We start from the raw sequence: 27607 nt of genomic DNA on the forward strand, positions 1-27607 counted from the left end.
TACTTCAGAATGTGATCCAGAAAACCAGTCTAAAGAAGCCCTCCAGCAGTGTGACCATCAGCACAACAGTGGACGTGTGATTGTGTCTGGACTGACTGTCATCGATGCTGCCTCCATCATCAGGTACTGTAGCTTCATTACAACACACACAAGTCCTATGTAGCCTGTTGATCTATTAGAGAACCCCCCCCCCCCCGAAAAAGGGAGGGAGCAGGGTGCTAATATCGTGATTAGAACCAACAGAAATGTCACAAAATAGTGACTGGCGAGTTTTTAGTTCCCCAGAACTTTCCTTGGCTAGAAACTGGAAATTAAGTAAAAATTGGGAATTTGAGCTGCCCGTGTTAAAACTGGGCAAGATGGGAAAGCCTCTGCAATTTACCATTTGCAACATTCTTATTATGGGGTGCAGGAGGCTTTATGCAGCCTTATTTAGATTAGTTTCTGCAAGACAGATTTCAAGTTGCATCAAAGGCTACTGACACAAGGAAATAAAAATACTGTTTCCCCCCTCCCTTTAAACATATAAAATCTGGAAGCAAAGCACATGAGTTCCTTGTTAGGCAGAGAGCAGGAGAAATAGGTTTGGTTTTACATTAATAAAGCTGGAGGTTGATTTGAGGGTGTGTAGTAGGTACAGTCAATAAATCAATAAAAACCCAAGTGTATAATATAACCTTGTGGCTGGAGAGCATGTAACCTTTCCCCTTCAGCCAAGTCTCCTCTTCAGGCAGTAGAATATAATCCTCCAATTTTAAGATTCCATTTCTGAGTGGCTGAATTTGGTGTTCTCAAAAACATATAAATATCACAGGCAGCTGTGTTGATCCATTAGATCCATTGATCCATTAGAAAGAAATCAAAAGACTGGAATAAGTTGAATAACTTCAACTGTACCTATTTTATAGTTATAGAACTTACAGGTTCTATATGGGGACCTGTAACAATTGTAATAGGTAAGGTGATTCCATATCTGTTTTGGAACGGCACAACAGTGGCTAATGCATGTCTTCTCAGAAGTAAGCTCAGTTCAGTTGGGCTTACTCCCAGGAAAGTGCGTTTAGGATTGCAGCCCAAGGGAATTAGGGCCCGTGGAAAGTTGTGTGTAATTTGCTGTCTCCTCTTTGCTGCGCTGCTTTGTCTATGCTGCTGCTGCTGTAAATATTTGTAAATACAGACTTAATTGGTGGTGGATTTCCTCAGTGTCTGTGTAATCTCTGCTGGGTTGCAAGCTCTGTCCTTGAAGCTGCATTCCGCTACTCTGCCTGATAAGGAGAAACTCCCTCCTCGACATGGACACATCACCTTGCTTTTACCCTGACCAACAAATACCTTGTTAATTGGCATAATCTCTCTGTCTTTGCTCACCTTTTGCTAATATTTGTCCTGATTTTTTTCTGATTTCCCTCTTATGCAGATTGATGCACACTCTGGCTGACAGAGGCATGTAGAATGGAGACAGAAGCATGGAACAAAAGCATGGATCCTGATTTTGTTATCCTGGGTTTCAACACCAGTGAAAGTTTGCAGATTCTATTTTTTGCTTTATTCCTCTTCATGCACATCATCACCGTCTCAGGGCACTTGGCCATTGTGGTTGTAACCTTAGTTGACTCTGCCCTCTGCACGCCTATGTATTTCTTCCTGCGCAACTTATCTTTCATTGAGGTCTGCTACACTCTGGTCATTGTGCCCAAAATGTTGACCAACTTTTTGACCAAGAATCTGAGAATTTCTTTGACTGCCTGTGCTGCACAGATGTTTTCCTTCATTGCCTTTGGGGGCACTGAGTGTTTTCTGTTGGCCGTAATGGCCTATGACAGGTTTGTGGCTATATGCAATCCGCTGCGCTACACTGTCATCATGAGCAGGACTCTCTGCATGCAGCTCCTGGGGGTGGCCTTTATCAGTGGTTTCACAATCTCACTAGGTCTCACCACCCTGATTTTCAGTCTGCCCTTCTGTGGCTCACACATAATCAACCACTTCTTCTGTGATATCCCGCCTGTGTTGTTCCTGGCATGCAGTGATACATATGCCAATGAGGTGGCTGTGTTCCTCGTCTGCATGATGATATTGCTTATGCCATTCCTGTTGATTCTGGTGTCCTATGTATTCATTGCCAATTCCATCATCAGGATCAAATGCTCCGAGGGCCGGAAAAAGGCCTTTTCTACCTGTGCTGCTCACCTGATTGTGGTGATGCTACACTATGGCTGTGCTATCTTCATCTACATCCGTCCTAAGTCTAGTTACTCTCTGGATCGTGACAAGGTGGTCTCCCTGTTCTACACCAATGTCACACCCATGCTGTATCCCATGATTTACAGCCTAAGGAACAAAGAAGTCAAAGAAGCATTTAAGAGAGTATGGGAAAGGAATGTTTTTTTCCATTGAAACATAACAGTCAAATGCTCAAGGCGTAGGTTTTTTCCCCTCCTAATGTGACCAGGGTGGCAGGGTCAGTGGCAGGACGTATCAGGCCATCAGTCACCTGATGGATTTGGACACCTCTGTGTGTGTGCCTCCCCATGGTATGTCTTTTTTCTCCCCATGACATGGACTTCCTCTTTATCCAGTACGACTCCTAGCTGAGCCTGACATTGCCTTCCCCACTCCTCCTTCCATGACACAACTTTCCTGCTCCTTCCTCTACTTGATGTAGCCTTCCTCCACTACCATAGTGTAGTCTTCCTCTCTGTCTCCTTGTGCAGCTTTCCTTTTCTTGTGCTTAGTGGACTTGTTTGGGTGGATGGAGTACTTCCCTCTCCACTCAGCTTATTCCTAGAGTTAAATAATGCAAGGGGCCATGGGAGAAAGTCCAGTTGATTGGAGGAAATGCCTGTACAAATCAAGCAGGCACTTCCTCTTCCCCTATCCCAATGGCCAATTGGCTTCCTTCCATGGCTTCTTGTGTTATTGCAGGCAGACCCAGGGAGAACCAACTGGCTGCCGAATGAGTTGTGGAAGTCTAACTGTTTGTTAAGAAAATAGACTCTTTATTTTCACTCTAGGGTTCCGTGATGCACATAGCAGCAGCAGCAGCAAGGACAGATGCATTCTAGCGTGGACCTTTGCAGGGGTGTCATTAAAGGTCAGTAAGGCCTTCAGATGCCTCAGGATTGTTGGCAGTGGAAGTGCCCAATGCACCATTGCAGGTGGACTGGAGAGGGATCCAGGCCAAGACTTTGCCCCAGGGGCTCCCACCAGTGTGGTACTGGGGCCTCGTGTGTGATCCTGTATGTGTGACTGGACTCTGAATTAGGGGGTTTGCCAAGTGACCAGGAAAAAGTGGTTTGATCTTTTATTGTTACTTCTTTTGGGCCAGCTACTGAGGAATTGAAAGTGACATGTTTGGTCTCCCCCTCCTCTTTACACAGGCCAGTTCATTTCAGTTGTCCACCTTTGGTGAAACAGAACATTTTGCCCTGAATCCTGCCAAACACTCACTCAAGCTAGCAGCTTGGGGCTAGATGTGACACAGATTCTTGTGCCACTGGAAGTAAGATGAATTTATCATTGTTTCAGGGTCAAAGCAGACATGACACTAAATATGCCATTTCACTGTTTTGTTTTTTTAAATTAAAATAGCAGATCCCTGGGGTGGGATGGGGCAGTGATCAGGGTCAGGACTGCAGGGCACAGCAAAGGGCATTTAACCCTTTCCCCTTGCTTTGCAGTCCCCCCCAAAAATGGCCTCCTGAGTCTGTTATATGCTATAGGAGGGAACCTTCCGGTTGGTCCCAATAGAGTGCTCTCACCTTATCTACTGCTTGGTGCTTGGGTGCCAGGCATTCTGGATGCCAGGCAGGCTTGGGTGCCAGCCTGTTTGCTCAGGTTTTTCATTTTGAATCTATACATTTATATACTGCTGTTTGAGGTGGGTTTTGTCGTTGCCGTTGTTTTATTGCCGCTTTCTTATTTTTCAGGAGTTTTTCTTTGAACTATTTTCATAATTTCAGTTTTGTTGTTTTAACTGGTGGGAACCACCTTGAATATGTTTGCACATTTTTAAGATGGGATATACTATTTTGTGAATAAATAAATGAATAAATAAATAGTATTACATTATTATTATATTCATGCTGCAGGGCTGGGGTGGATGGAGGAAAACGAAAGGCTCTGTACATTGTGGGGAGAGATGGGTTGTGCCTCACCTCCCCACAGATGTTGGGGAGGACTTGGACTGATCCTGCTGTTTTCCTATTCATATATTTGAAAACCCTACCTAAAACTGTGGCTGCTCACCTAGCAAGAAAGACTGGTTGCTTCTCTGCCATGGAGAAAGAAAAGGACCCTTGTAATAAACATAGTGCAAACACTTCGAAATTGAATCTACTGCTCTACAGATATTTGTTTTCACATTGTCACCATTGATGTCATAGATTCCCTCCAAGAGGTGTCTATAAGAACAGCCACAGTTCAGTGCAGCCACAGTTCAACAAGCACTTGAAATTGCCATGGAAGCACTAGTGGACTGGTTGTGGCTGCATGTATTGAAGGAAGAGAAAAGTCATTTTTTCATGTAGTGGATCACTTTTGGTGGAGACAACTACTTACTTATCTACCAGTACTTACTTCTCTTACTACTCAGAGGAAATACATTTGTATCTCCTATACTAGGAACACACAGCTGCATTTTGTTGTTGTTGTTGGTGGTGATGAAGTTCGTGTGTGGGTGAGTGAAAGATACTTTGGAAGGGTTCTGAGTCTCCCACTTCAAAATCCAACATTCTTTGAACTAGACAATATTTCCCTTGGGAAGCATAATTGTCAAAGTTGCTTTTGCAATCCATCTCATAGCAGACCAATCCCTGCAAACAGTTATTCAAGGCAACCCATTCATTGGACAAGCAGTACATTTATTCTGGGTGCCAGTTTAACTGAACTACTGGTGCTGCAACCAATCTTTTGACCCCATTCCTGTTAGCCATTAGAGTAGTAGTTTCTTTTTTTTAAAGTAGTTTTCTTTAAGTAAAAAAGTTCTTTCTTTCTTTCTTTCTTTCTTTCTTTCTTTCTTTCTTTCTTTCTTTCTTTCTTTCTTTAAGAAAAAAGAAAACAGGCTTTGTGGTAGTAGTGAATTTCTGAACCTGAGGAAAGAGGAAAATGTAGCATCACAATAAATTCTGGGACCTTCCTTTTCTCTATGGGAGAGAGGAAGTCCTTATCTATGGCCAGTGCATTGCTAGGGGGGTGCAGGCTGCACGGGGGGAAGGGGGGAGTGACACTACTACTGGTCAAAAATTTTTAAACTTTGGTACTTCCAAATAATACTATTAAGGGCGCAATCCTAACCCACTTTCCAGCACTGACATAAGGGCAATACAACTCCAGGTTAAGGGAACAAACATTGCCTTATCTTGAGGAGGCCTTCATGACTGTTTCCTTACTGCAGGATGCGGCACATGCCCCACTGGCATAGCTAGGCCAGTGCTGGAAAGTGGGTTAGGATTGCGCCCTATCTTATATATCATTCAATGCATAATTTCATGCAGAATGCAATGAAACAAACAGCATTGAAACATCACTATTCTATCAAAAATTATAGCAAAAAAGTGGGGTGGGGCAATGGTGCATGACCACACCCGCCGCCTGGGGTGTTAACGTGCCCACTGCATGAGAGGAAGTCCATCATGGGGGTGACATACTGTCCTCCTGCACCGGGTGACACACTCCCACTGTCTATGGGAGGGACAACTGTAGAAGAAAGAGAAATCTGATGCTGACACAGGTGAAGAACTAGCTCAGGACAAGATCCCTATCCACTTACGTTTGGCCAGTGGCAGCGTCAGAAAAAATGTGACTGGGAGACACAGACAGGGCAAAATGGGCAGGTGTTGTCCCATGTGCGAGAGCCCATAGACAACTGCTGAGTTATGGATTGACCAGGTTATGCAGTGGCAGAGTCCCCACCCTTCAGAGGGTCCAGCCAACCAGGGTGACTTCAGAACCATCCAGTGACAGGAGCAGTGGCAGCATGAACTGACAAAGTGGCAAAAGAGTTTTGAGTCACCACTGCTCCAGTACCCCATCCGCATACAAAGAGGACCACCTTTTCCCAGAGGCCACTGTGGAATCACGGGGCATCTAGGGGATGTTAAGATTAGCTGGTGGAGAGGGTGGGAGGTATGGCAAGCATCACCTGGTAAATGGCAGCAGGGGAGTGGTGTTCAACTGCCCCACACACCACGGGCAGCCAATCATGAACAGTCCTTTTATGTATTCATTGATGGATATAAAGACAAGCAGTCTGAAATAGTGCTTTTCTTTCAACATAGGGATACAACAACTGTGGGGGGCATTTGGGATGGCAAGCTACTTGTCTGGCAGGGCATGCCTCCTCCCTTCTCCCCTGCCCTGGTGCTGCCTGTGGTTTTGGCTCTTGCGGTGAAGAGCTGGTAACCACACACATACACATGTGATATGAATACTGTGTGTTCAGTGGTGGGATTCAAATAAATTAACAACAGGTTCTATGTCCTAATGAGCAATGAGCAACTCAGCTTCAATTGTCTGCCGCAAAGGAAGGTGAAAGACTATGGCTGCACTCCTATACTGTACAATACACACTTTCCAGGGAGTAAGTCCCATTGAACATAATGGGACTTACTTCTGAGTAGACAATCATAGGATTGCACTGTAACTTTAACCCAATGTCTAAATCTAAATTGCAAGGCTGCAATTTTGTCTTCTATAGTCATACTTACAGGCCTCTGGCCACTAGTTTCCAAGGAGGATAAACATGCAGCTGAAATGCACACTTCAAGTGGACATTTTTTCTTGAATTCTCAAGGTAGTTATATAATGAAATCAGGAAGGCACCAAGAAGAGGATGTGGGAACTGCCAGGGCTCCAGGTTACCAACCTCTGGAGACACCACAGCAGCATAGCACCTTCACATCTGCACAAACCAACTTGCTGCACTGGGCTTTGAGCTGGGCTTTGAGCTGGGCCACCTTCCTTCTCAGTGGAAACTTGATGATTTTTACCAGAGCAGTCAATCCTCTCAAGGATCTGGTTCACTTTTAGTGGTGAACATCTGGTCAGCAAAAGTGCACTGAACACATAGTCTGACACCTCATCATCAACCAAAAGCAACAACAGCATAGTAACATCTTTACATCTCCCCTTCTTTTTTGTTCTATTACAGCATTCCTCAGCATCTGCCTCTCGCCATTTTGCATGGCCCACCTCTGGGAAGTACAAATGGAAGTAACTGGAATGACCTTATCACCAGTTATTTCCATACTAAGAGGCCAGACATGATCAGAGGCCAGGCTACAATCCTATCCACTTTTTCCTGGTAGTAAGTCCCACTGACTATAATGGAACTTACTTCTGAGTAGACATGCATAAGATTGGGCTCCCAGGGTAGATGGGAGGGCTTTTTTGAGTGCAAGAAAAGCAGAACTGAGCCTCCTACCACTGTTTATTGCATTGTATTGCTGGTCTCACTGCCAGGCAGTGGAGGTCTGGGGGGGGGTCCTGCCATGAGTACCACTGGGCACCACCTCGAGTACCACTGGTGGTATGAGTACTACTGGTTCAGAAATGCTGCTCTATTGCTTTTACCACCCAGCCCCAAAAAGAATTCCAGTGAACTCTAAAGCTTCCCCCTCCAACTTCCAACTCTGCAATCCAATGCACATCTACTCAGAAGCCCAACAAGTTGACTTCCAGAGTTTGAGAGAGAATGGCAGCCTTGAAGGACAGTTTCACTAATGAGCAAAAAAGTACTATGAGGGGACTGTTCTTCTAGGTTGCTTTTTGACAGGCAACAGCAGATACCCATCACTTTGGTCTACTCTAGTGGCGATTCTCCCACACGTTTGAGGGCTGCTACTGACCAGATAGTGCAAAGCAGGGGCCTGCAGTGGGTGGGGAGGCAGGGGAGGCAGAACCTCCCCACCACAGTCCTTTGAAAGTGTTGTAGCTGTGTAGGTGCCCAAGCACCCACAACCCAACCTAAAAATGAAAATTAACAGCACATGTAACAAACCTTGCAGGTTTTGAGGTTCACCCTGATCACAAGTTCTTCCCAGTGCTTCTCCTTCTTCATTAGGTGATAAGACCTAAACCCAATTTAGGCAAACTTATTCAAGGGGGGGGGGAATAACCTAAAGGAACTTTTCTGCTAGAGAAGGAGCAATGCTAACTGTACCATCCTCAGCACTTACCTGGGAATAGCAGGTACTTACCTGGGAATAGCAGCCCAATCCTATGCAAGCATACACAGGAGTAAATCACATTATATAGTCAATTGGGCTTGCTTCCCAGGTGTGAGTAGGATTGCAGCCTAAGGGCTATCCAACTTTCCAGAGCCAATGCAGCCACATTGCAGTCCTGAGGTAAGGGAACAAACATTCCCTTGTCACAAGGAGACCTCCAGGAGTTGGTGCTGGAAAGTTACAGTTAAGAGGACTTAGGACCCAATCCTATCCAATTTTCCAGAGCCAGTGCAGCTGTACCAATAGGGCATGCACTGCATCCTGTGGTGGGGGGGCAGGGAACATTTGTTCCCTTACCTCAGGGCTGCATTGTGACTGCACAGGTGCTAGAAGAAAGCCTCACTGAGCACAATAGGACTTACTTCTGAGTAGACATGCATAGGATTGTGCCCTAAGGCTGCAATCCTACTTCCACTTTCCTGGGAATAAGCCCCATTGGCTATAATGAGATTTACTTCTGAGTAGATATGCATAGGATTCTGCTCAAAGGCTGCAATCCTATCCACACTTTCCTGGGAGTAAGACCCATTGAACACAATAGGACTTACTTCTGAGAAGACCTGCATAGGATTGTACCCTTAATGAAGTAATGTTTTGTGCCACATTCCTGCCTTTTTTTAACCTGAGGAATTTCAGCTGTGGGAGCAAAGTCTCTGTGTGTCTGATAATGTATTATACAATAGTTGTGTAACAACACGTTGTATTGCAATGAAAAGATTCCAGCACAAAACTGCATTCCCAAACCCCAAGGATGAAAACCAATCCCATGGTGCAGTCCTGTGCTTGTGGGAAGTAAGGGCACAATCCCTATGCCTGTCTACTGAGAAGTAAGTCCCATTATAGTCAACAGAGCTTACTGCAGCATGAGAGCCCAAGCCTATGCATGTCTACTCATTATAGAGTCTCATTATAGCCAAAGGGACTTACTCCCAGGAAAGTGTGGATAGGATCGCAGCCTCAGTGACTAGATGCTCAGTGACTAGGATGAGATTGACAATGTCTACTCAGAGGTAAGTCCCACTGTATTCAATGGGGCTTACTCCCAGGAAAGTGTGGCAAACTCAGAGACAAGGATGAGAGTAAATAGGAGTTACTTCTGAGTAGACCTGGTTAGGATTGTGCTCAGTGCCTACCCAGAGGTAAGTTCCACTGTGTGTGCATGGACATGCGGCAGGGGGGGGGCTCTTTGGGTGGGAACTGCTCCGGCGCCCTCCTCTTTGTCCCACCCGCTCCCCGACCCACCAGCAGAGCTGAGCCCAAGGAACCTCCAGGTGCAGGAACAGTCTACTTGCCAGTCGGCCAACTTGGCCGGGGAGGGGAGACGCGAGGCAGGCAGCTGGGCTGCTTCTCTCGCCCTCGTCAGCAGGCTGCATCTGCGGGCATGCCGGCCGTTCACGCCCTTTCGCAGGAGCTGCGAAAGTGAGCTCGCAAGGGCTGGTGAGCAGCAGCCACGTCGCGGGAGACTCCAGTTGGCCGCGTCCGGCTCACCCCTTCAGCCCCAGCAGCCTCGGCACCCACTGGGAGCGACCCCCTTCCCCCCCCCCCGGACGGGTTGGCCCCGCACGGCTGCTGCCCCCAGGAGGGTTAGCCCTGACATTTCAAGGCACAAGCTCCCTGGCCAACAAACGGTTCTTAGAACCAACAGCTGGATTAGGTAGGGGTTCTATAGAATAGGTGAGAACCTGCTGAATCCCACCACTGTGTGTGTTCTTATCACACAGATAATAACCTTCTAGAAGGAAAAGGATATGCATCCTCTGAAGGGTGGTGAGAGAGTTTATGTCGCCTCCAATACAGTGCATGAATCCAGGCAGCTGACACATGCAGGCAGAATCTGCTACTTAGGAAAGCTCTACGAGAAAACTTTTTTCCCAGCTGTGACTGATTCTCAACTTTTCCCCTTCTTTTCCCCCTTGAGGCCTGTGGGATGTTTTAATGCCTCGATAATGAAGGCTTTTGATGATCAGAGAGGAACCATAGTGTCCTAGCATAATTTGTTCCTTCTGAGTCAATCAAAGGGCAGAGGAGAGAGAAAGAATTCATAAAATGGGACTGTAAGACATAGAATCTTAGCAGAAACAAAATATTATATCAGTCTGGTTCAGACCAGAAATCTCTGTGGTATGGAGAAAGATCTCTGCTTTTATATACTCTTTGTCCATGGCAATCATTGATGATATCTGTGTGGTATTAGTTTCATCGTGGCGCTGGGTCCCATGCAAATTTTCTTCAGGAGCTAAGATCTACTCTCCACTCACACAATTTACAGGTAAGGTACAGTTCAATTCCACCATATTTTGGATGCATTCTGAATGGAATTCCGGCAGCCAAGCAGCTCTACGGGGAAAGGATATAGCAAGAGTTTAGGGCTAGCTCCAGGTTTCAGGGGCCCTTGGCAAACTGCCCTCCATGGGTACCCTTCTACCTGGCTCCCCTCAAGGACTGTGGTGGGGCTTAGGGCCCAATTCTAAGCAGGCTTAACACTGGTGCTGAGCTCCAGCGCAGGAGTTGGGTGTCACAAATGTGCCGTAAGGCACATACATGGCACCCGGAGAGGAGGGGGGCACTGGTTCTGTGCCTGTTGCCGCTGGGCCTCAGTACCTTGTGGATGGCTGGCTGGTGCTCCTCTAGCATCGACTGGCGGAGAATATTTTTGGGGCGGAGGGAGGTGGAGAGTGGGCGGAATGGGGCAGAGCGAGGTCAGAGGGAGGTTGGAGGGAGGGGAGGATCGGGCCTGGGAGAGGGGTAGAGACAGTAGCAGGCTCTGCCACTATATCCTAATCTCCCTCCTGGCCTAGGAAGCCTGACGTGATCCAAGGATACCCATTGGTGCCGCAGCTGCATTACCCAACGTAAGGTGGCAAACACTCCCTGACCCCAAGGAGACTCCAGGCACTAGCCTGGCATCCACTGGATTTTGTGGTTACCATTTTGGCGCCACTAAAGCCCTATGCACCACTGGCAATAAGTTCGGGCAGTCTATTAGGTGGGTGAGATGAGTGAAAGGAGGTGATAACAGAGCGTCTCTCTTTGCTGAGAGAGTTGTTACTGCAACAAGGCTGTGATCTTGGAGATTGGCAGTAGGCACTTGGGAGGGCCTCAGGCTCTCAGCAAGCGCCCCAAATGCCAATACTTGATGCCAGTCCTGGCAGTATATTAGTCATGTACATTGGGAAATTGTTCAGTTACCTAACTAGGGGAAAAACCCCATCTAATCTTCAATTCAGGTTAATTGTCCTGTCTTGCTTCTTCATTTGCATCTTGCTTCTTTATTTAAAAAAAGAGCAGAATAGGATTCTGTGATGCATGTGTGTATGGGTGGATGACTGGGTGGGTGTGTAATTTTTTTTTTAATCCTCAAAAGTTATTTTGATTTTTTTTTAAATTATATTTTGCAAATGTACTTTTGGAGAGCAAAATGTAGATAATCAGTGTAAGCCTGCACCATTGGTTTTTCTTCTGGTACATCTCCAGACATGCTGGGAATAACTGGTGCAGTCTGTCCTTGGTTGTGTGTAGTGCCCATGAGATGTGGGCTAGCTAAGGATTAGACTTGATTATGTAACAGACACCTGTGATAGGATCTTCTATCTTTTTAAATTTGGGCAAAGAGCAGCTGTATGGAAGTAAGTGCAGTTTGGATCAGGACTAAGGCATGGGGAGGCATTTAACCCTTTCTTCCTGCATCACATTCCTGACAGCTATTACTCCCTCCCACAACTGCTATAGAAAATCAAATAGCAGTTTTGGGTAGTGGTGATTTTCATTGGAAAAATGATGCAAGGGAAAGGGTTAATGTCCATCCTCTCCACACTGCAGTACTAGTCCTAATCTGGGTCCCACCCTAGCTGCTTTTTGTCAAACTTTAAAGAGCCTGGAGATTTGATCACTTGATCACAGATCTCCATCCTCTTGTGTGGTTTGACCTGGAGGCTGATCAATGAACCAGGAGCTCTTTGATTCAAATCCCATCCTTGCCACAAACTCAGTAGGTCATCGTAGTTAAGTAGTGTAAGAAGTCTTATACTTCATTTAAAAGGCAAGCCCTTTTTATCCCAGGCCCTTGGAATCTGCTGTAATCGTTAAAAAAAACTAAAGTAGACAAGTGGAAAAATCAGAACAAACAATGTCACAGATCATATAAGAGGAATATTGGAATGCTAGCCTCTGAATATTTACTGAGAAGTAAGCCCCATTGTGTTCAATGAGACTTACCTCTAGAAAAGTGTGTATAGGGTTGTAGCCTTACAGCCCAATCCTATACTCGCTGGCCAATGTTCTAGTGATTCTTCTGCTGTTTACTGCCATAAAGCAGTTGGTGCTGCCCTAAAAGGCACTCTAGCAATCAGCTCAGTAGCGTGCTGCTGGGAATGCTGGCAGAACGGGGCAGCGAGGGGTGAGAGTGGGCAGACTGGGTCCAGGAAGAAGGTGGGTTCAGTGCCAGTGGTGACAGTTGAAGCCTAACCCCTTCCTGGAACCGGTCCCGTGGTGCAGCCCCAGCTAAATAGCAAGTGCAGGATATCCCTGCACATTGGAGGCTTATCTCTAGGTAAGGGAACAATTGTTCCCTTACTCATAGAAGAGCTCTGCAATGCCCCCTCTGCAGGATACAGTGGTAGTGGTGGTGGAGAAGAATGGGATTGGGCTCTTATTTTATTAGACATTGTTCATTCTACTCCTACTAGCCAGTAGCGGACCTCCCATTAAGACAGTGGTACTCAAACGTTTCTGGCCAGTGGCTCCCTTGACCCACCCCCGTGGCTGTTGGCCATGACTCCCCATCATGTTCCTGAGGGCTGGAAGTGACATCATTAAACAGGAAGTGGCCAGAAATATTTATATTAAATATAATATTATAATATTATATTTATTATAATATAATATTAAATATTAAATATATATTAACTATATTAATATTAATTATATTAATCATATCATTAATTAAATGCAGATCTTAAAAATATATTATTAATACACAGCAATATACATGCTTTATAAATGATCAGCTGCTGATCACTGTTGGAGACAGGATGCTGGAGTAGGTAGATTTTGTCTGGTCCAGAAAGACTCATTTTTTTAACTTTGTAAGCATACCAATAGAATTGTTTTATCAAATGAACTTTGTGAACAACCAGTCTGACCAACATTACACCCCCCCCCCCCCGTGGACCCCAATCCAACTAGTCATTTCTCCCATTCTCCTTGAATAGGATTGAACCCTTTATTAATTAAATTAAATTTTTCCAGCAGCTGATGGGGAAAACAAAAATAGACCATGAAAATATATCAGAGCTGATAAGGGTTTGGTTAGGAAGCTGATTTGTCTCCTATACTAGGAGTTGCACAGCTCAAGCCTATGCATGTCTACTCAGAAGTAAGTCCCATTAGAGTCAATGGGGCTTACTCCCAGGAACGTGTGGAAAGGATTGGGCTGGCAATCACTTCATCAATGGCTGATAAGTATTCCCTTCAAATAGCAAGATTCATCACTTTAAAAATACAGCCTTTCCTCTTCAGTCAAACAACAAGATTAATAAATCACTTTAAAAACTGTTCCCTTTTTCTGCTCCTGGCCAAGTAAAGTGTGTGCTTCTCTCTCCACTCCCCCCTTTGCCAACTGCATGGAAACAACTTTAAGACCCCTGGTGACTGGTAAAATAGGAAGTGCTTTATTTGGGGAGGGGGAGGAAAGCGGGAAGGTTTGGAGATTGAAAGGGCAGAGTGGAAGAGGGAGGGGGTTGAAAAGAGAGATTTCACTTTGATGAGAAGCGATCCCAGGCTGGAAACTAGGAACCAACCAGATAAGGATCAGCGAGGGTTAAGGACTGCAAGCTGAGCAAACAACATGCAGTGAACACAGAAGGTGGCAGCCTCAGAGTGGAGGGAGAAGAAGGCGGGGCACCCTTTATTTATTTATTTATTTATTTATTTACAGCCCAGTCCTGAGCTGCCTGGGGCACCCAGGCTCGGCGGCACAGAGAACGGCTGCCACCGGATCCTGCACACCCTGGGTCAAAGTGAGAAAGGCTTTCTTGGCACAAAGCCCGAGATTGCTATGGTTGCTATAAGGCCCTCTCAAAGTGGCAGAGATGGCACAGCTGCCGCCTTGCTTAGCATAAGCATGAAAGCTAAACCAGTTGCTCCCGTCCATTCAGCAAGGCAGGCACCGACATGCAAATGAACTCCTAATTAATGTTCTTCATAATACCTTCACAATAATTAAGACTAAACAGTGTCAGCTGACTGGCTTTTTGCGGGGAGGTGCAACCCATCCTGGAAGAAGGTGAGTCTGATACCAGCTACATTTTAAAATAGTATCAAAGAAAATAGTATCAAAGATCAAATAGTATCAAAGTATCTTTTCTTGTCTGTTTGGTTCAATTAGGTCTTTTTTCAAGCTAACGTGGAGACTTGGGGTGAGCAGCAGGCTATATAGAGCAGTACTACCTCTTGCTGGCAAAATGGCTGCCGCAAACCTGGATGAACTGCCAAATCTCCGGGAACGTTTCCAGGAGAAGAATTCAACCTGTTTCATCTTGGGCGCTTCAGGAGAGACTGGGAAGCAACTGCTGGCTGAGATCCTGCGGCAGCAACTGTTCTCCAGGGTGACGCTCATTGGCCGCCGGAAGCTGAATCTGGAAGGACAGCTTTACACGAATGTGGTAGGAGAGTAGGGCCAACATTTGGTGATAATGTGGCAAGTTCAACACATAGCTTGGTGAAAATTTCAGCTCCTTGGGCATTGGTATCCTGTTCCTACAACCATGCCCCTTGGGGTTATTCCAGTTCTTCCTTTTGTTCACATTCCATTCCATTAGAAGTAGGAAGAAAAACAAAATAGACTCAGCTGTGCTATTAGCAGTGCACAGATTTGATGATGCATCGGTTTTGCAACAATGTGCTATAAGATGTATGTTGTGTTGCAGATTGGCTGTGCCTCTATACCAGGAGTGCCCAAACCCCGGCCCTGGGGCCACTTGCGGTCCTCAAGGCCTCTCAATGCGGCCCTCAGGGAGTCCCCAGTCTTCAATGAATCTCTGGCCCCCTGGAGATTTGTTGGAGCCCATGCTGGCCCAATGCAACTGCTCTCAGCATGAGGGCGACTGTTTGACCTCTCGCGTGAGCTGTGGGATGAGGGCTCCCTCCTCTGCTTGCTGTTTCACGTCTGTGATGCAGTAGCAGCAGCAAAGGAAAGGACAGCCTTGCTTTGTGCAAGGCCTTTTATAGGCCTTGAGCTATTGCAAGACCTTCATTCATTCATATAAGTTCATCTTTAATATATTCGTTTATGTAAATGTATGTAAATTTATTCAAATTTAAAATGTAAATTAATTTCCCCCCCCCAGGCCCTGACACAGTGTCAGAGAGATGATGTGGCCCTCCTACTAAAAACTTTGGAAACCCCTGCTTCATACAGACTAATGTGCAAGTGGTTCATGGAATCCAGGCTGCAGACCAAACTGATGTTAGGTGTCAGCACAAAGTGTGTCCAAGACAGTTAACATCAGGGACAAACTCATTAATTTGGGCTTCATGCTAGTCTCCTTATGCTAATGAAAACAATGGTTAAAAGGTGAAATTTGGCTGCTGGTATTAGTGAATTGGCAGTATAAGATGTTCCTTCTGATTTCACCCAAGCCTCTCCTGCCTGTAAAAGCTGAACAGTGCTGCCTGATTTATAAATGCCAAGGGGTGTGGCTATAAACATTGATTGGACTGCAGTGCTCCCCTCTCCAAGTAGCAATTTGTTTAACCCTTGATCCACACAGCATAATCTGCTCTGTCAGCTTTGCAACCCACCCACTGGTGGGTTCACGACCCACAGTTTGAGAATAGCTGGCTTAAGTGCACGTGCATGAAATAATCACTTATATCCCCCATCCCCTTCCATAAGTAAAACACAAGCCTCTACTTTTATGTTGTCAGCTCCATTCTTTTACTTAGCTTTTTAATTGTTTTTCTTTTCTTGATTCTCTTGCGGCCTACCTTCCAGACCCAAGAAGTTGTCGACTTTGAGAAACTGGATGAATCTGCTGCTGCCTTCAAAGGCCACGATGTGGGGTTTTGCTGCCTGGGGACAACCAGGGCCAAAGCTGGAGCGGTGAGGAGCCTGACCTAACTGGAGAGTAGGACAGTGTCTGGTGTGTCCTGCAGGAGAGGGGGAGAGACTAGCTGAAGCAAGGAACTACAGGAAACATGCCTCTTTTAGAGCTGTGATGGAGATGATGAAATGGGTTGGAGTGGTGGTTTGGATCTCTTTTCCTTCACTCCAGATCTAAGTGAGGTTGAATTGGGAGTGCCTGGGGTGCTGCAGGGAATGGGCTGGCCCTGCTGAGGATGACAAAATAGGGCTGAAAGCTTCATTTCTTTGCTTATTCCATGTGTGCACCGCTCTTCCTTCAAGGAGGTCAGAGCAACATGCATGAAGGTATTCCGTTTTGTTTTACATAATGACTCTGTAAGATAAATTCCAGTGACAGATACCGACTGTCTCCAGGTTACTCACTAAGCTTTTCTGGATGAGCTGGGATTTAAACCCAGATATCCCCAAGTGTTACACCACTCTGGCTCTCATTAACCAGTTTATTTGCAATACCTAGCACCTAATTAAAAACACCTTTTGATAACTCATCTTAAAACCCATTTTTGCTCGGCCCACAGGTGTACACATTTGATCCCTGTTGCATATATGCAACATTGGGCAGAAATGGCTTAAATATTGGTCTTTTGGCTAAGATCAAGCGAAACATTCTCTATTAGATTAATCTGTTCTCTCATCCTTGGGTGGGGAGGATCGATCCAAATGAATTGAGGCAAATTTTTTCTTTCTTTCTTTCTTTTTGGCCCCACAGGATGGATTTGTGCGTATTGACCGTGACTACGTTGAACATTCAGCCCAGCTAGCCAAAGCGGGTGGCTGTCGCCACTTTATCCTACAGTCGGCGATAGGTGCAGATAGCTCAAGCCGCTTCTTAACACTCCGTGTTAAGGTGTGTCTGATGGGAGACATCCTACTACTCAATGGGATTTTAGGATCAGCTAGTCAGCGGACAGGAGAGCATTTTCAGTGCTGCCTCCTGTTCTTTCCTTATATACCCAAGTTTTACATTGTCACATCACATTCAGGCTCCACCCTTCAGTCTCTTGCCATTAAGGATTATTGGGGGGGAAAGAGAAATTAAAAGGGAAACTTGTGTTTGTGTAGTGTTCATGATTGAATATGACATAGGGTAAGGTCAATGTTACTTAAAAAGGAGAGATATGCATTTAGGCTGAAGGACCTAACCCAGGGCATTCTCAGCTGCTGAACTGCAAACTGATGCATCAGCCAAAGTGGCACTGCTGAAAGTTGGGACAGCCTAGTTATCATGTGGGCCACCCTTTCAGCAGCACCACTGAAGGTGTCAGTGCTGAAAGAGGGTCCTGTGTGATAACTGAACTCTCCCAGAACTATCCTTTCAGCACTGCTGCTTCTGCTGAGGCAGGGAAAGATGGAAGGAGGCCTCAGATGGTGAGGAATGGTACTGGGTGCGAAAGTCAGGAGTTGCCAACCCAGGGCTCCCTAGCTTCCCTAAACCACCCCTGGGCTACTGTCCCAATCTCACAGTAGCTCAGGGCACACATGCCCAATTTAGTTCTCAGGTATTCTTAAGCATAGGTGCTGGCTAGCTTTCACTCATAGGCAAGCCAAATAAGTATGCCATTCCTGGGAAAACAAGGTCCTCTGTCTGGTAATGCTGCCATCACCCTGAATGTGACTGTCCCTCCACTCTTGGGCACCTGAGGACCTACGAGCTTCTCCCAACTCTTGCAGACCCTGGGTTTCCTCTAACCTCAGGGATCCACATCTCAAGACTGTAACATATTTTGGTAGCCATGACTTGTCTCTTTCCTTTCTTTCCCTGTTGCTAAATTTAGTTGTTTCTTCCTTTATGATATTATAAGAATCCAACCTTCCTCAATGCTTTCTCCATGAAAACTCAGCGAAATCCCCTTGGGTAGCTTTCAACTATTGCAGCCTTCTCCTCACTTGTCTTCCATTGGCTCATCTTAGTCCCCTCACCTCTGCTGCTAAGATCATTTATCTTCTTCATCACATCTTCCACATTCATCTTCATCATCAGTCTTGGAAGCTCCATCTACCTAATTTTTAAACTTCTGTGGGGCTCTAAGCAAAGTGAGAGAGAGCACAACTAAATAGCTCATTTACACTTATCTTATTTCTTTCTACAGGGTGAAGCAGAGGCCAGAGTCCAAGCAGTTGGGTTCACCCGTTGCTCCATATTTAGACCAGCGTAAGTGGTGGTAAGGATGGTTGAGTGTGACAGAAGGACAAATACTCAGCTATTGATGGCCATATGCAGGCTTTCTGGCACAATACAGGGAGGGGCAAAACTTCTAGACAATTTACCCACTGCAGATCAGTACTTACATGAACCTTCTCTTCCCATAATGGAGTAACACAGGACCATAGCACTAATTCTCCTACGACCAAGGAATAAATCAGATCCTTTCTTGTTGGCTTTTCAGGAATAGGGCCCAACATTTATAGTTTGGAAGTGGGTGGGCTTCATGCCTATATACAGGTATCCCCCACTTTCTGATGGTTCATTGTTCAACTATTTGCTCTTTCAATACATTTCAGTTATAACCAGAAGTCATTCAAGCTCTACTTTCAACCTCTCTCTGCTGTTCTGAAGGCTAAAATTGCCATCCCCTTGTTGATTTGCATTTGACATGGTGATTTAAATTATTTTGGTGTGTGTGTGAGAGAGAGAGGGGGGGGGCATGCACCAGCTTTAGCTCTAGGTCTGTTCCTGTTCTTAAAGGCATTAACAAGAGTCCATTTGCAGAAATCTTTGTGTGACAGCAGGAATTGGCAAGATAAAAAAGGCATTTGCAGTTTGCTAGCTAAGAAAGCATTGGAAGCAACATTTATAAACTAAAAAAAGACCAGGTTCCACTTTTCACCACTGGTCCGGTCCCTAAGCTGTCAAATGAGTGGGGGGTGCCTGTACCACATTTATAAGACATAGGGACTACTTCAATTTGGTATCTAGGAACACTTATAATGAAAGTTCATTTGGAGTGGATTGATTACCCATTAACACACTTTACCCCTACATTCGTGGAATAATAAATGGGGAAGATAGTAAAAGAGTGGATGTCTCTTCGGGGCGGGGGGGAAGGAAGGGGAGCACACCATTTCTAAACAAATGGGAAAAAAAGGGAAACCTCAGAAGCAGTTGAGGGAAATGGTGTGCCCAAAATCTAGGCATTCCACACAACTCGGAGGCAATTGGTTCTTTACTCTTATCTCCATTCTCTGACTCCCTGCAGGGTGCTGCTCTGTGATCGTCAGGAGTTTCGGCCTTTTGAGTGGATGCTCAGAAAAGTCTTTGGAGTGATAGCCTATGCTTTCCCTACAGCTTATTCTGTTCCCACAGTGACTGTGGCTCGGGCAATGGTAAACAATGTGGTGATGCCAGGAAATGAAGGCCAGAAGGTGGAGATCCTAGAAAATGCAGCCATACATGCTCTAGGGCAGATCAAATAGTTGAAAGGATGACTTCTGCCATGACAGAGCTGCTGGAGGGTGCCTTATTAACCCCAAAGCCCAGTCTTTCCTATTTTCCTTTCCATTAGAGGGTGTGGGTGAAGCGGTTGTAATGCCTATTAACTCAAAGTGGTACTTCTGTGTCTCCATGGTAACCAAGCAAACTTGGTCACCATGTTTGCTCTTGTGACTCTTATGACTGCCATTCTGAATAGAATTACTAGTTACCAGAAGGACAAATGCCCAGCTATGACCTTCCATAAAATAATCATGAAAGGTTGCTTGTTGGAGAGAGCACGCTGGTTGTGGTTTGTGTCTTCTGTGCATTGAATAATGGCAGATCTGTACTTTCTGTGAACCTCATATGTTACTCTTTTGTAAGTGCCTATCGTAGGGATGAATTAGGCATGTTCTGGGCTTACTGGCAGCTCAGGAGTAAGGCCAAACCACTTGTGCTTTCAAACACTTGCCTGTCCCAATCATGTCTAGAGTGTATGGGGGGATGCATGAATAGTCATGAATACCAAAGAGGTGCATGGATAGAGTCATTTCTGTAATGTCTCAAGGGTAAATAATATATATACAATGGGACATTTTTTGCCAATAAGCCTGTAAAGCCTTTCCTAGTAAGCGTTCTTTTCTTTTTTCAAAAGCTTTGAAAATAAAATGTATGTTTACAGATAACTTGAGTGTATAGCCTACTTTCCCAATTTAACACTGTTACATCATCATCATCATCAATAATAATAATAATAATAATAATAATAATAATAATAATAATAATAATAATAATAATAATAATAATACAGGTATTTATCTACCGCCTTCCTTGGTCGTCAGATTTCTCCTCAGACTTTATTCAAGGCGGTTTACATAGGCAGACTGTTCTAAATCCCCGTAGGGATTTTTACAATTGAAGAAGGGTTCTATCTTTCAAGAACCACAGCATTTCAGATGGATCTTTCTGATCTGGTATCACATTCTGGCCTCCGATTTCCTCCCACACAAGCTGACAAGCTGCTCCTTCATCTCTCACATGGAGGGCAGCCAAGATGCTTCTTTGCTCACACCAAAGAGCAGGTGGAATAACTCGGCTCAGCTTGTCAGCTGCTTCAAGGTCTCACCATTCAAGGTGCCAGTGACCTCGAACTGGCGACCTGTGGATGTTATCTTCAGGCAAACGAAGGCTCTACCCTCTAGACCAGACCTCCTGCCCATACGCTAGTTCTTCAAGAAAACACCACTTTCACACATGCTGAGGACTGCGCCAGCATTGGGGATTGGCACTATTGGGTACTTGCCAAGTACCCAATACACTACAGTAGAGGGCCTACAGCGGACCCTGCAAAACGACTGCAGCCCTACTCCAGGCTGCCTTTTATTTGCTCTCTTCCTACTCTAATCACTGACTGCACCCTGGCAATGATGAGCAGCCTTTATTCATTACCACCTTGCCCTCTTCCTTTGGGCCGCTTGGGCAGGAGAGAGAGGGCAGTCTGATGAGCAGTGGTTAGTGGGAAGGAGGAAACAAGCCAGAGAGAGATGGGACCACTGTGGCCATCTTCCCAAAGGCCCACTCAAAACCTGAAACTGGCAGTGGTTGAGCAGGTTGGAATTTGTCAGAGCACTCAACTGTAACAGTCTCACCATTCCAGAGTTGTCTGCTCTGCCCTGGTATGATGCTTCAGACAGGACCACAATACTCACAACTGTATCCACAGGCAACATATACCAAAGGTTCTCAATCTTGTGGGTCGCAACCCACCAGCCTGAGAAGCCCTGTTTCTGACCCCTTAAAGGACAGGGAAAGCAGCAACACAATCCCCAGAATTATGCTACTTCCAGGGAAAAGGGGTTTTTTTTCCCACTTACCTACAGCCAGCAGCCTCTGGGGGGGCAGGGTCCTGGGAGCCTGGGGACCCCTCTGCAGGTTCCCCAAGCCTCCAAACATCTTTAAAAAGTACTTTAAAAAACACACAATACGGATGGTGTTGCTGCCTTTGTAAGAGCCCGATCCTATCCATTCTCCCCTTTCTGCCAATGCAGTGGTGGCAAAAAGGCTACCACTGAATGGTGCAGGCAAGAGCAGTTGCTGAGGTCTCTTCCAGGTAAGGGAACATTCATTCCCTTACCTGAGATAAGCCTGTGCAGGTTGGAGGGGTCTACTTGGATCTGTGCTAGCAAATTCTCTGGTGTAGGTCTGCACAGACCTACACCATGGGATCAGGTCCAGGAAGGGGGCTAGGATTCAATAGTCACCACTACTGCCAAACCCACCTCCTTTGCGGACCCAATCCGTTCTCATCACCATGCCATTCCACCCTCCTCCCACCCCATTTGCCACCTCACAAGTACAAAAGCTTGTAAGGACAGCCCTTGAAAGCCTTCCAGTTATGGGGCTAATTCCCCACAACTCTCAGGCTGTGTGTAACTCAGCGTCGAAGAGGAGTATGGAAAGGCTGAGTTCAGTCAACAGCAGGCAGGGAAAGGGTTAAAATGAGGAGGGGGATTGGATAATGCAAGGAGGAAAGAATGGAATAAGCAAGCTTAGGTGGTGGTGGTGGTGGTGGTGGTGGTGTCCCCCCCCCCCCAAATGAATATTAGTAAGACTTCAAGCAAGCAATTACAGGTAAACTTAAAAGCAAAACACTACACTAGACCTATCTTAAGCTTACTGTTCACCATTCCAAGGTCAGCTTGAAGAGTCCATCACACTGATCCACAAGAGGCAAAAGAAAGCTGGACTACATACACATTTGTGCATTCTCTGGAGGAAGAATCATGCAAGCATCTTCGTGCTGAACCTTAAGAAACCTTGGGTTGATCTTGTCACTGTCTGATCTACTTGGGTAGTTTACAACCACCTAGTTATCCCTACCTGCCTCTTGGATGCCCAATCATGCCAGTCCCATTAGGTGGGCTGGCTAGAAGCTACTGTTCTTGCTAGACCCAAATAAAGAAGACAAGGAATACACTAAATGCCTACCCTCTTTGGCCATGTGCTGTTACAATGAGGCTGATTTCCAATGTCCAGGAAAGCCACTTTCCTATTGGATCTTATGCTGAGTCTTTCCTTCAAGGGAATAGATAGAGGAGTAGCAGGTACCAAAGGCAGCTCATGCATCACTTCCCCCCCCCCCACTCTACACAGGGAAGAGACCACATAGGGCTGGTTCATTATGACTAGATTTCACTCCTTAAACATCAGAAAGCAACCGTGTTCTACAGGTAATGTACTAAGGCTGCAATCCTAACCTCACTTTCCTGGGAGTAAGTCCCACTGAGCACAATAGGACTTACTTCTGAGTAGACCTGGTTAGGATTGTGCCCTAAGTGAATTAATACTATGATAGGAGCACACAGGCAAGGGCAAAAACACAAACAAACAAAAGCATTTCAGGACAAGTACATAGCAAGGGGTTCCATAGGTTATCAAAATTATATGTTCAAAAGTACATAAACACAATACACATATTTGTGGGTTGTTGGTGTACAAACAGGACAGAGGATACAGATAGGACAGAAGATGAAGCAAAAATCTTGTTGATAAAGGAATATATAGTTGGTCAGGGCAAAAACATGGCTGAACCAAATTTCATTGCTAAAGGTACCAGTACATTTTCCTCACTAAGACCTTCTTGAGTGGATTCAGGTGCTGTTACATGAGGCATGGCAAAGTTCAGTGCAAAAGTACAGTTTCTGGTGGTTAAAAACATGACAAATGCAATGAGGTTCACAAGGGACTGAACACAGTTGAATGAAGTATGGTGCATCTACTAACACAAACTGGAATGCTGAGGGTTTCTCCTGGCTGAGGACTCTACCCATACAACTGCAAACTCCTACTTATCATTTGGTGACAAGGGGAATTATGCACAGAAGGAATTACAGGTGCAGTCTATTTATACACAGATTTTTTATACACGGATTTGACACAACAAGAATGGCCCCTGCACATGAGAAGGAAAGTGCTGATCCCTGGAGATGGGGAAAAATGTATCCCTTTAAAATCAGTTTAAAAAACTGAACAGTCCTTTAACAATAGCCTCCTTAATGAGAGAGGGGGAGGGCAGCTGGCTGACAATCCATCAATCCTTATATCATCATCATCCAATCATCAATCCTCCAGGTGACCCCCTTCCTTCCCCCTAAGCACTGAAAGAAAGATACTTTGCACTGGTGAAGGGAGGGGTCGAAGTGAAGCATTTCTAAGCACCTTAGAGAGACCGATTGTTGGATTGTCATTTTACAGCCCAATCCTATGCATGTCTATTCAGAAGTCAGTCCCATTTGAGTCAATGGGGCTTACTCCCAGGAAAGTGTGGATAGGATTGGGCTGTTAATGACTCTATCTCAACATCACAAAGGTCAGCAAGGCTGTTTTTAAATCACCAGAGCAAAGAAACTTTGTATTTGTCTTTTAAATTGATTTGCTATAGTTCATTTTTTACCATCCAGTAAAAGTGCTTGGTAATCCAGTAATGAGTGCTTGGATGCCCATGCGAATAATTAGTCTTAACTTGGATGTATTAAATGGTGTTAGTGGCAAACCTGAGACTCACAGAAGCCTCTTCAGCTCCTCCAGGTGAGTTTGACCACATGGCATCCAACACAACTTCAGTAGGCTTATACATGGAGTTTATGTGTGATGGAGGATTTGGATAACCTTGATGCAGCAGAGAAGGATTTGCATGCACAAAGGGATGCAACTCCTTGGGTTTCACAGCAAGAAAACAACCACTTCCCCAATTCCTCCTTTTTATCATCCTAAACAGGGCCCTGCCTCTCCCTTCCATGAGTGAAAGCTGTCCTTGGACTGCCCTCCTCTGTTAGCTGTGGAAAGGAAACCTGTGCCATTTACTCCATGATCGTGGGGAATACTGACGGGAGTTATAATTTAGCTCTCTGCAGCTCAATGGGGTGTCTGAGGGCCAAACCCCATCCAATTTTCCAGGGCAGATGCAGTCATGCCAATAGGGCATGTGTTGCATTCTGCAGTGGGGGGGGGGGGCAGTCATAGAGTTATCCCCAACGTAAGTAAATGTTTGTTCCCATTCCTCAGGGCTGTATTTCAGCATTGGGAAGTTAGATAGGATTGGGCTCTGAGTTGGCTATGACCTTACCTGTACCTTCTTACACTAGTATCCCATCTACTAAGCATTGCAGCTTCCACTGTGGAAGGGCACAATCCACTCAACAACCCTGTGAGGGAGGTCAGGCTAAGTGAGAGAGCGCACTATTTACCTGATTGTTATGGAGGCTACTGCTTCCAATCATCACGGAAATAACCTTGATGTCAGCAGCAGCCATGTTGCTCTGGTACCATCTAAAGAGGACCTCAGCCTAACCAGTAAGTCTGTTTGCAGTAAGCGAGATGAGATGAATGGGAAGGCTGGTGATTCAGCTAGACTGGATGGCCACTGTGATGTCATGACATGATGTCATGCCCTTTTGTGATCTGGATATTTATGCCTAGAGTTTTTTTTCCAGCATAAGATCCACTCCAGGGCAGTTGGTCTTGCTAGACCAGAACATGCTAGCAATAGCTAGGGACTCATCTCTACTATCTCCTCCCCTACCTACATCCTCTCATTATCCTTCTCCACATTCACTTGGCCCTAATCTAAAAGACCTACTGCTGTAGTCTATCACCTTCATGGAGCTGCCATTTTGAACTGTATTAAGACAAGTGCACATCAAAGACTGAGAGGCCCGTGGACTTTAGTGGGAGAAAATATGTCACAGCTGGACTGTAAAATGGGGAATTTATTTTTAGTATTATCGGGGTTAAATTTTTTTGAACAATTTTATCTGTATTTAAAGGGTTATGTTATGTGGACTTTCCTTGGAGCAGTGGTAGGGAAAAGAGGGGGCTCTCCATTGAGGGTGAGTCACCTGCCCCTCATTTTAAGCAAACTAAACTGGATTGGATTGCTAAATTGGATTCCTACATGAGGCTGAGGTTCCAGGCAATCTTGTTTCTAAGTCAGGGGTGGCCAAACCATGGCACATGTGCCACTAGTGGTAAAAGGACATTTTCTGAGTGGCAGAAAGCTGCGAAGCTGCCATATATTTTTGCAAAACATTTAAATAACAAAAAAAGCATGCTAACAGTTTGCTTGATTTCCTTGCTACTCTTTAACACAGCATGCCCTCAAGTTTCTAAAACTGCAATGGGTGCACTCCGGGCAGCCACAGCTCTGCTTGATTTGCTCTGGTTGAAAGACAGGGGGAAAGGTGCAAAAAAGAATGATGGACAGGAAAGAAAGTCACTAGGGCAGATGCTAGAAAGCTGCATTCCACTAACTGGCAGGTACTGCTTACCCAAGAAGGGCTGTGGAAGGTGGCAGAGGTTAAGGGGGGAATGCAGAGATAGCTGATGAGATCAGCAAAGCCCAGGTGGCCCAGTCAGGTGGAGATGCCATCTTCAGGAAAGAAGTCCGCAAAGACATCCACAAAGAAATCCCGGCTAAGATCATCATTGAGGATTGTAAAGTGGGAAGGCAAAGGTGGCCTGGGCGGACGGGCAATGAATGCACCTTATATGGACTTAGTCTCGCAGGGCCCAACTAAAGGTCCATGCAGGCCACCCTTTCTGGCTTCATCAGCAGTCAGCCAGGTGTCTTTGGAAAGTCCCAAATAGGCAACCACACTTCCATGTTTCTTGCTATGAACCTTCTCACACTCTTGAGGTATACTGCTTTTGAACTTGGAGGTTCTATAGCCATCATGATAATTGCTAAATGTGATGTTAAGGTGGAATGGCATATTCAAGATTCTCTACATAAAAAATGGCACATGGTGTGCTGTGGGTTGGCCACCCCTGTTCTAAATACTCTATCATTTCTGCTGCAGATATATTTGAATCTTAGTATCTAGTATCTTAGTATGTGACTAGTGGAATGCTGGACTAGATGGCCTCTTGGTCTGGCTCAGCAAGGCTTGTCTTAAATTCTTAAGAGCCAACGTATTACACAAACCTATTGCATATGATTAACCCAAGCTATGAACCGTTCAATGGAGCATATATTCTCCCTCAGTGTACACTACAGCACATACTAAAGGTATTTAAAGGTTGTAGTCCTTCATTGCTCAGAAGCTCATAAACTCATTCCTTGGCCTTCCAACACAAATACCCTTTGGGAAACTTACCTTCTCTTCTTCAGGTTCTCTTGAAGTGGAAAGTCACACCAGATCAGCAAAGGGGCAATGCTTTGATAGCTTTCCATTCTCCCTCCTTTTTATTGCTTTGTTTTTTCAGCCACTTAGTAAACTGTGCTGACCATTCAGAAGAGAACAGGTTGAAATGCAGTCCAGATTGCTCCATATCATTACTATTTGCTTTCTAAAGGGACTCCCTGGATTTGAGAGCTCTAGCATACAGGCTTTTCCCAAGGCAACCTCTTTCTGTAGCAGCAAAGAAACTGCCAGTTCAAACCTAGCAAGTCCTGGTCTGACATGGGCAATCCATAACAGCCAAGAGTTGCACTTATTTTACACCGCTCCCCTTCCTTCTTTTCCATCATGGTAAGTAAGTATTCTTATCCCCATATTGCAGTTGTGGAGCTGAGGCTTGCCTAAGGCCATGTAGGAATAATTCAGGGGAGAACCAAATTTCAAACCAGGGAAGTTCTGGTTCACAACCCAATCTGTTCGCCACTGTGCTATCGCTTCTAGTCATCACAACCACAAGGGAGAAAATGCTTGCCCAGTTGTTTGTGAGTCAGGGACCAGACTGAGGAAATGTCAGCTGTGGAGCATGGGGAACTAGAATAGCTACCATTTTTATTATCAGGCATCATCACACTGCAGCTGGATTTCA

General features: G+C 45.4%; 2 protein-coding genes across 2 annotated transcripts; both read left to right on the plus strand.

Moving 5' to 3' along the window:
• The first annotated feature begins 1452 nt into the window (after nt 1-1452).
• LOC136638757 (olfactory receptor 10Q1-like) lies at nt 1453-2397 on the plus strand. The gene has a single exon (XM_066612786.1). The coding sequence runs from the start codon at nt 1453-1455 to the stop codon at nt 2395-2397; it is 945 nt and encodes a 314-aa protein (XP_066468883.1).
• Nucleotides 2398-9609: 7212 nt separating this feature from the next.
• On the plus strand, nt 9610-20267 carry LOC136638758 (oxidoreductase HTATIP2-like). Its single transcript, XM_066612787.1, has 6 exons — nt 9610-9647; nt 14614-14890; nt 16222-16329; nt 17081-17218; nt 18462-18523; nt 19569-20267. Exons 1-6 carry the CDS (start codon nt 9610-9612, stop codon nt 19783-19785), a joined length of 840 nt encoding a protein of 279 aa, XP_066468884.1. The 3' UTR covers nt 19786-20267.
• Nucleotides 20268-27607: the final 7340 nt, after the last annotated feature.

Source organism: Tiliqua scincoides, chromosome 2 (assembly GCF_035046505.1).
Source record: "Tiliqua scincoides isolate rTilSci1 chromosome 2, rTilSci1.hap2, whole genome shotgun sequence".
In the NCBI taxonomy this organism is placed as follows: Eukaryota; Metazoa; Chordata; class Lepidosauria; order Squamata; family Scincidae; genus Tiliqua; species Tiliqua scincoides.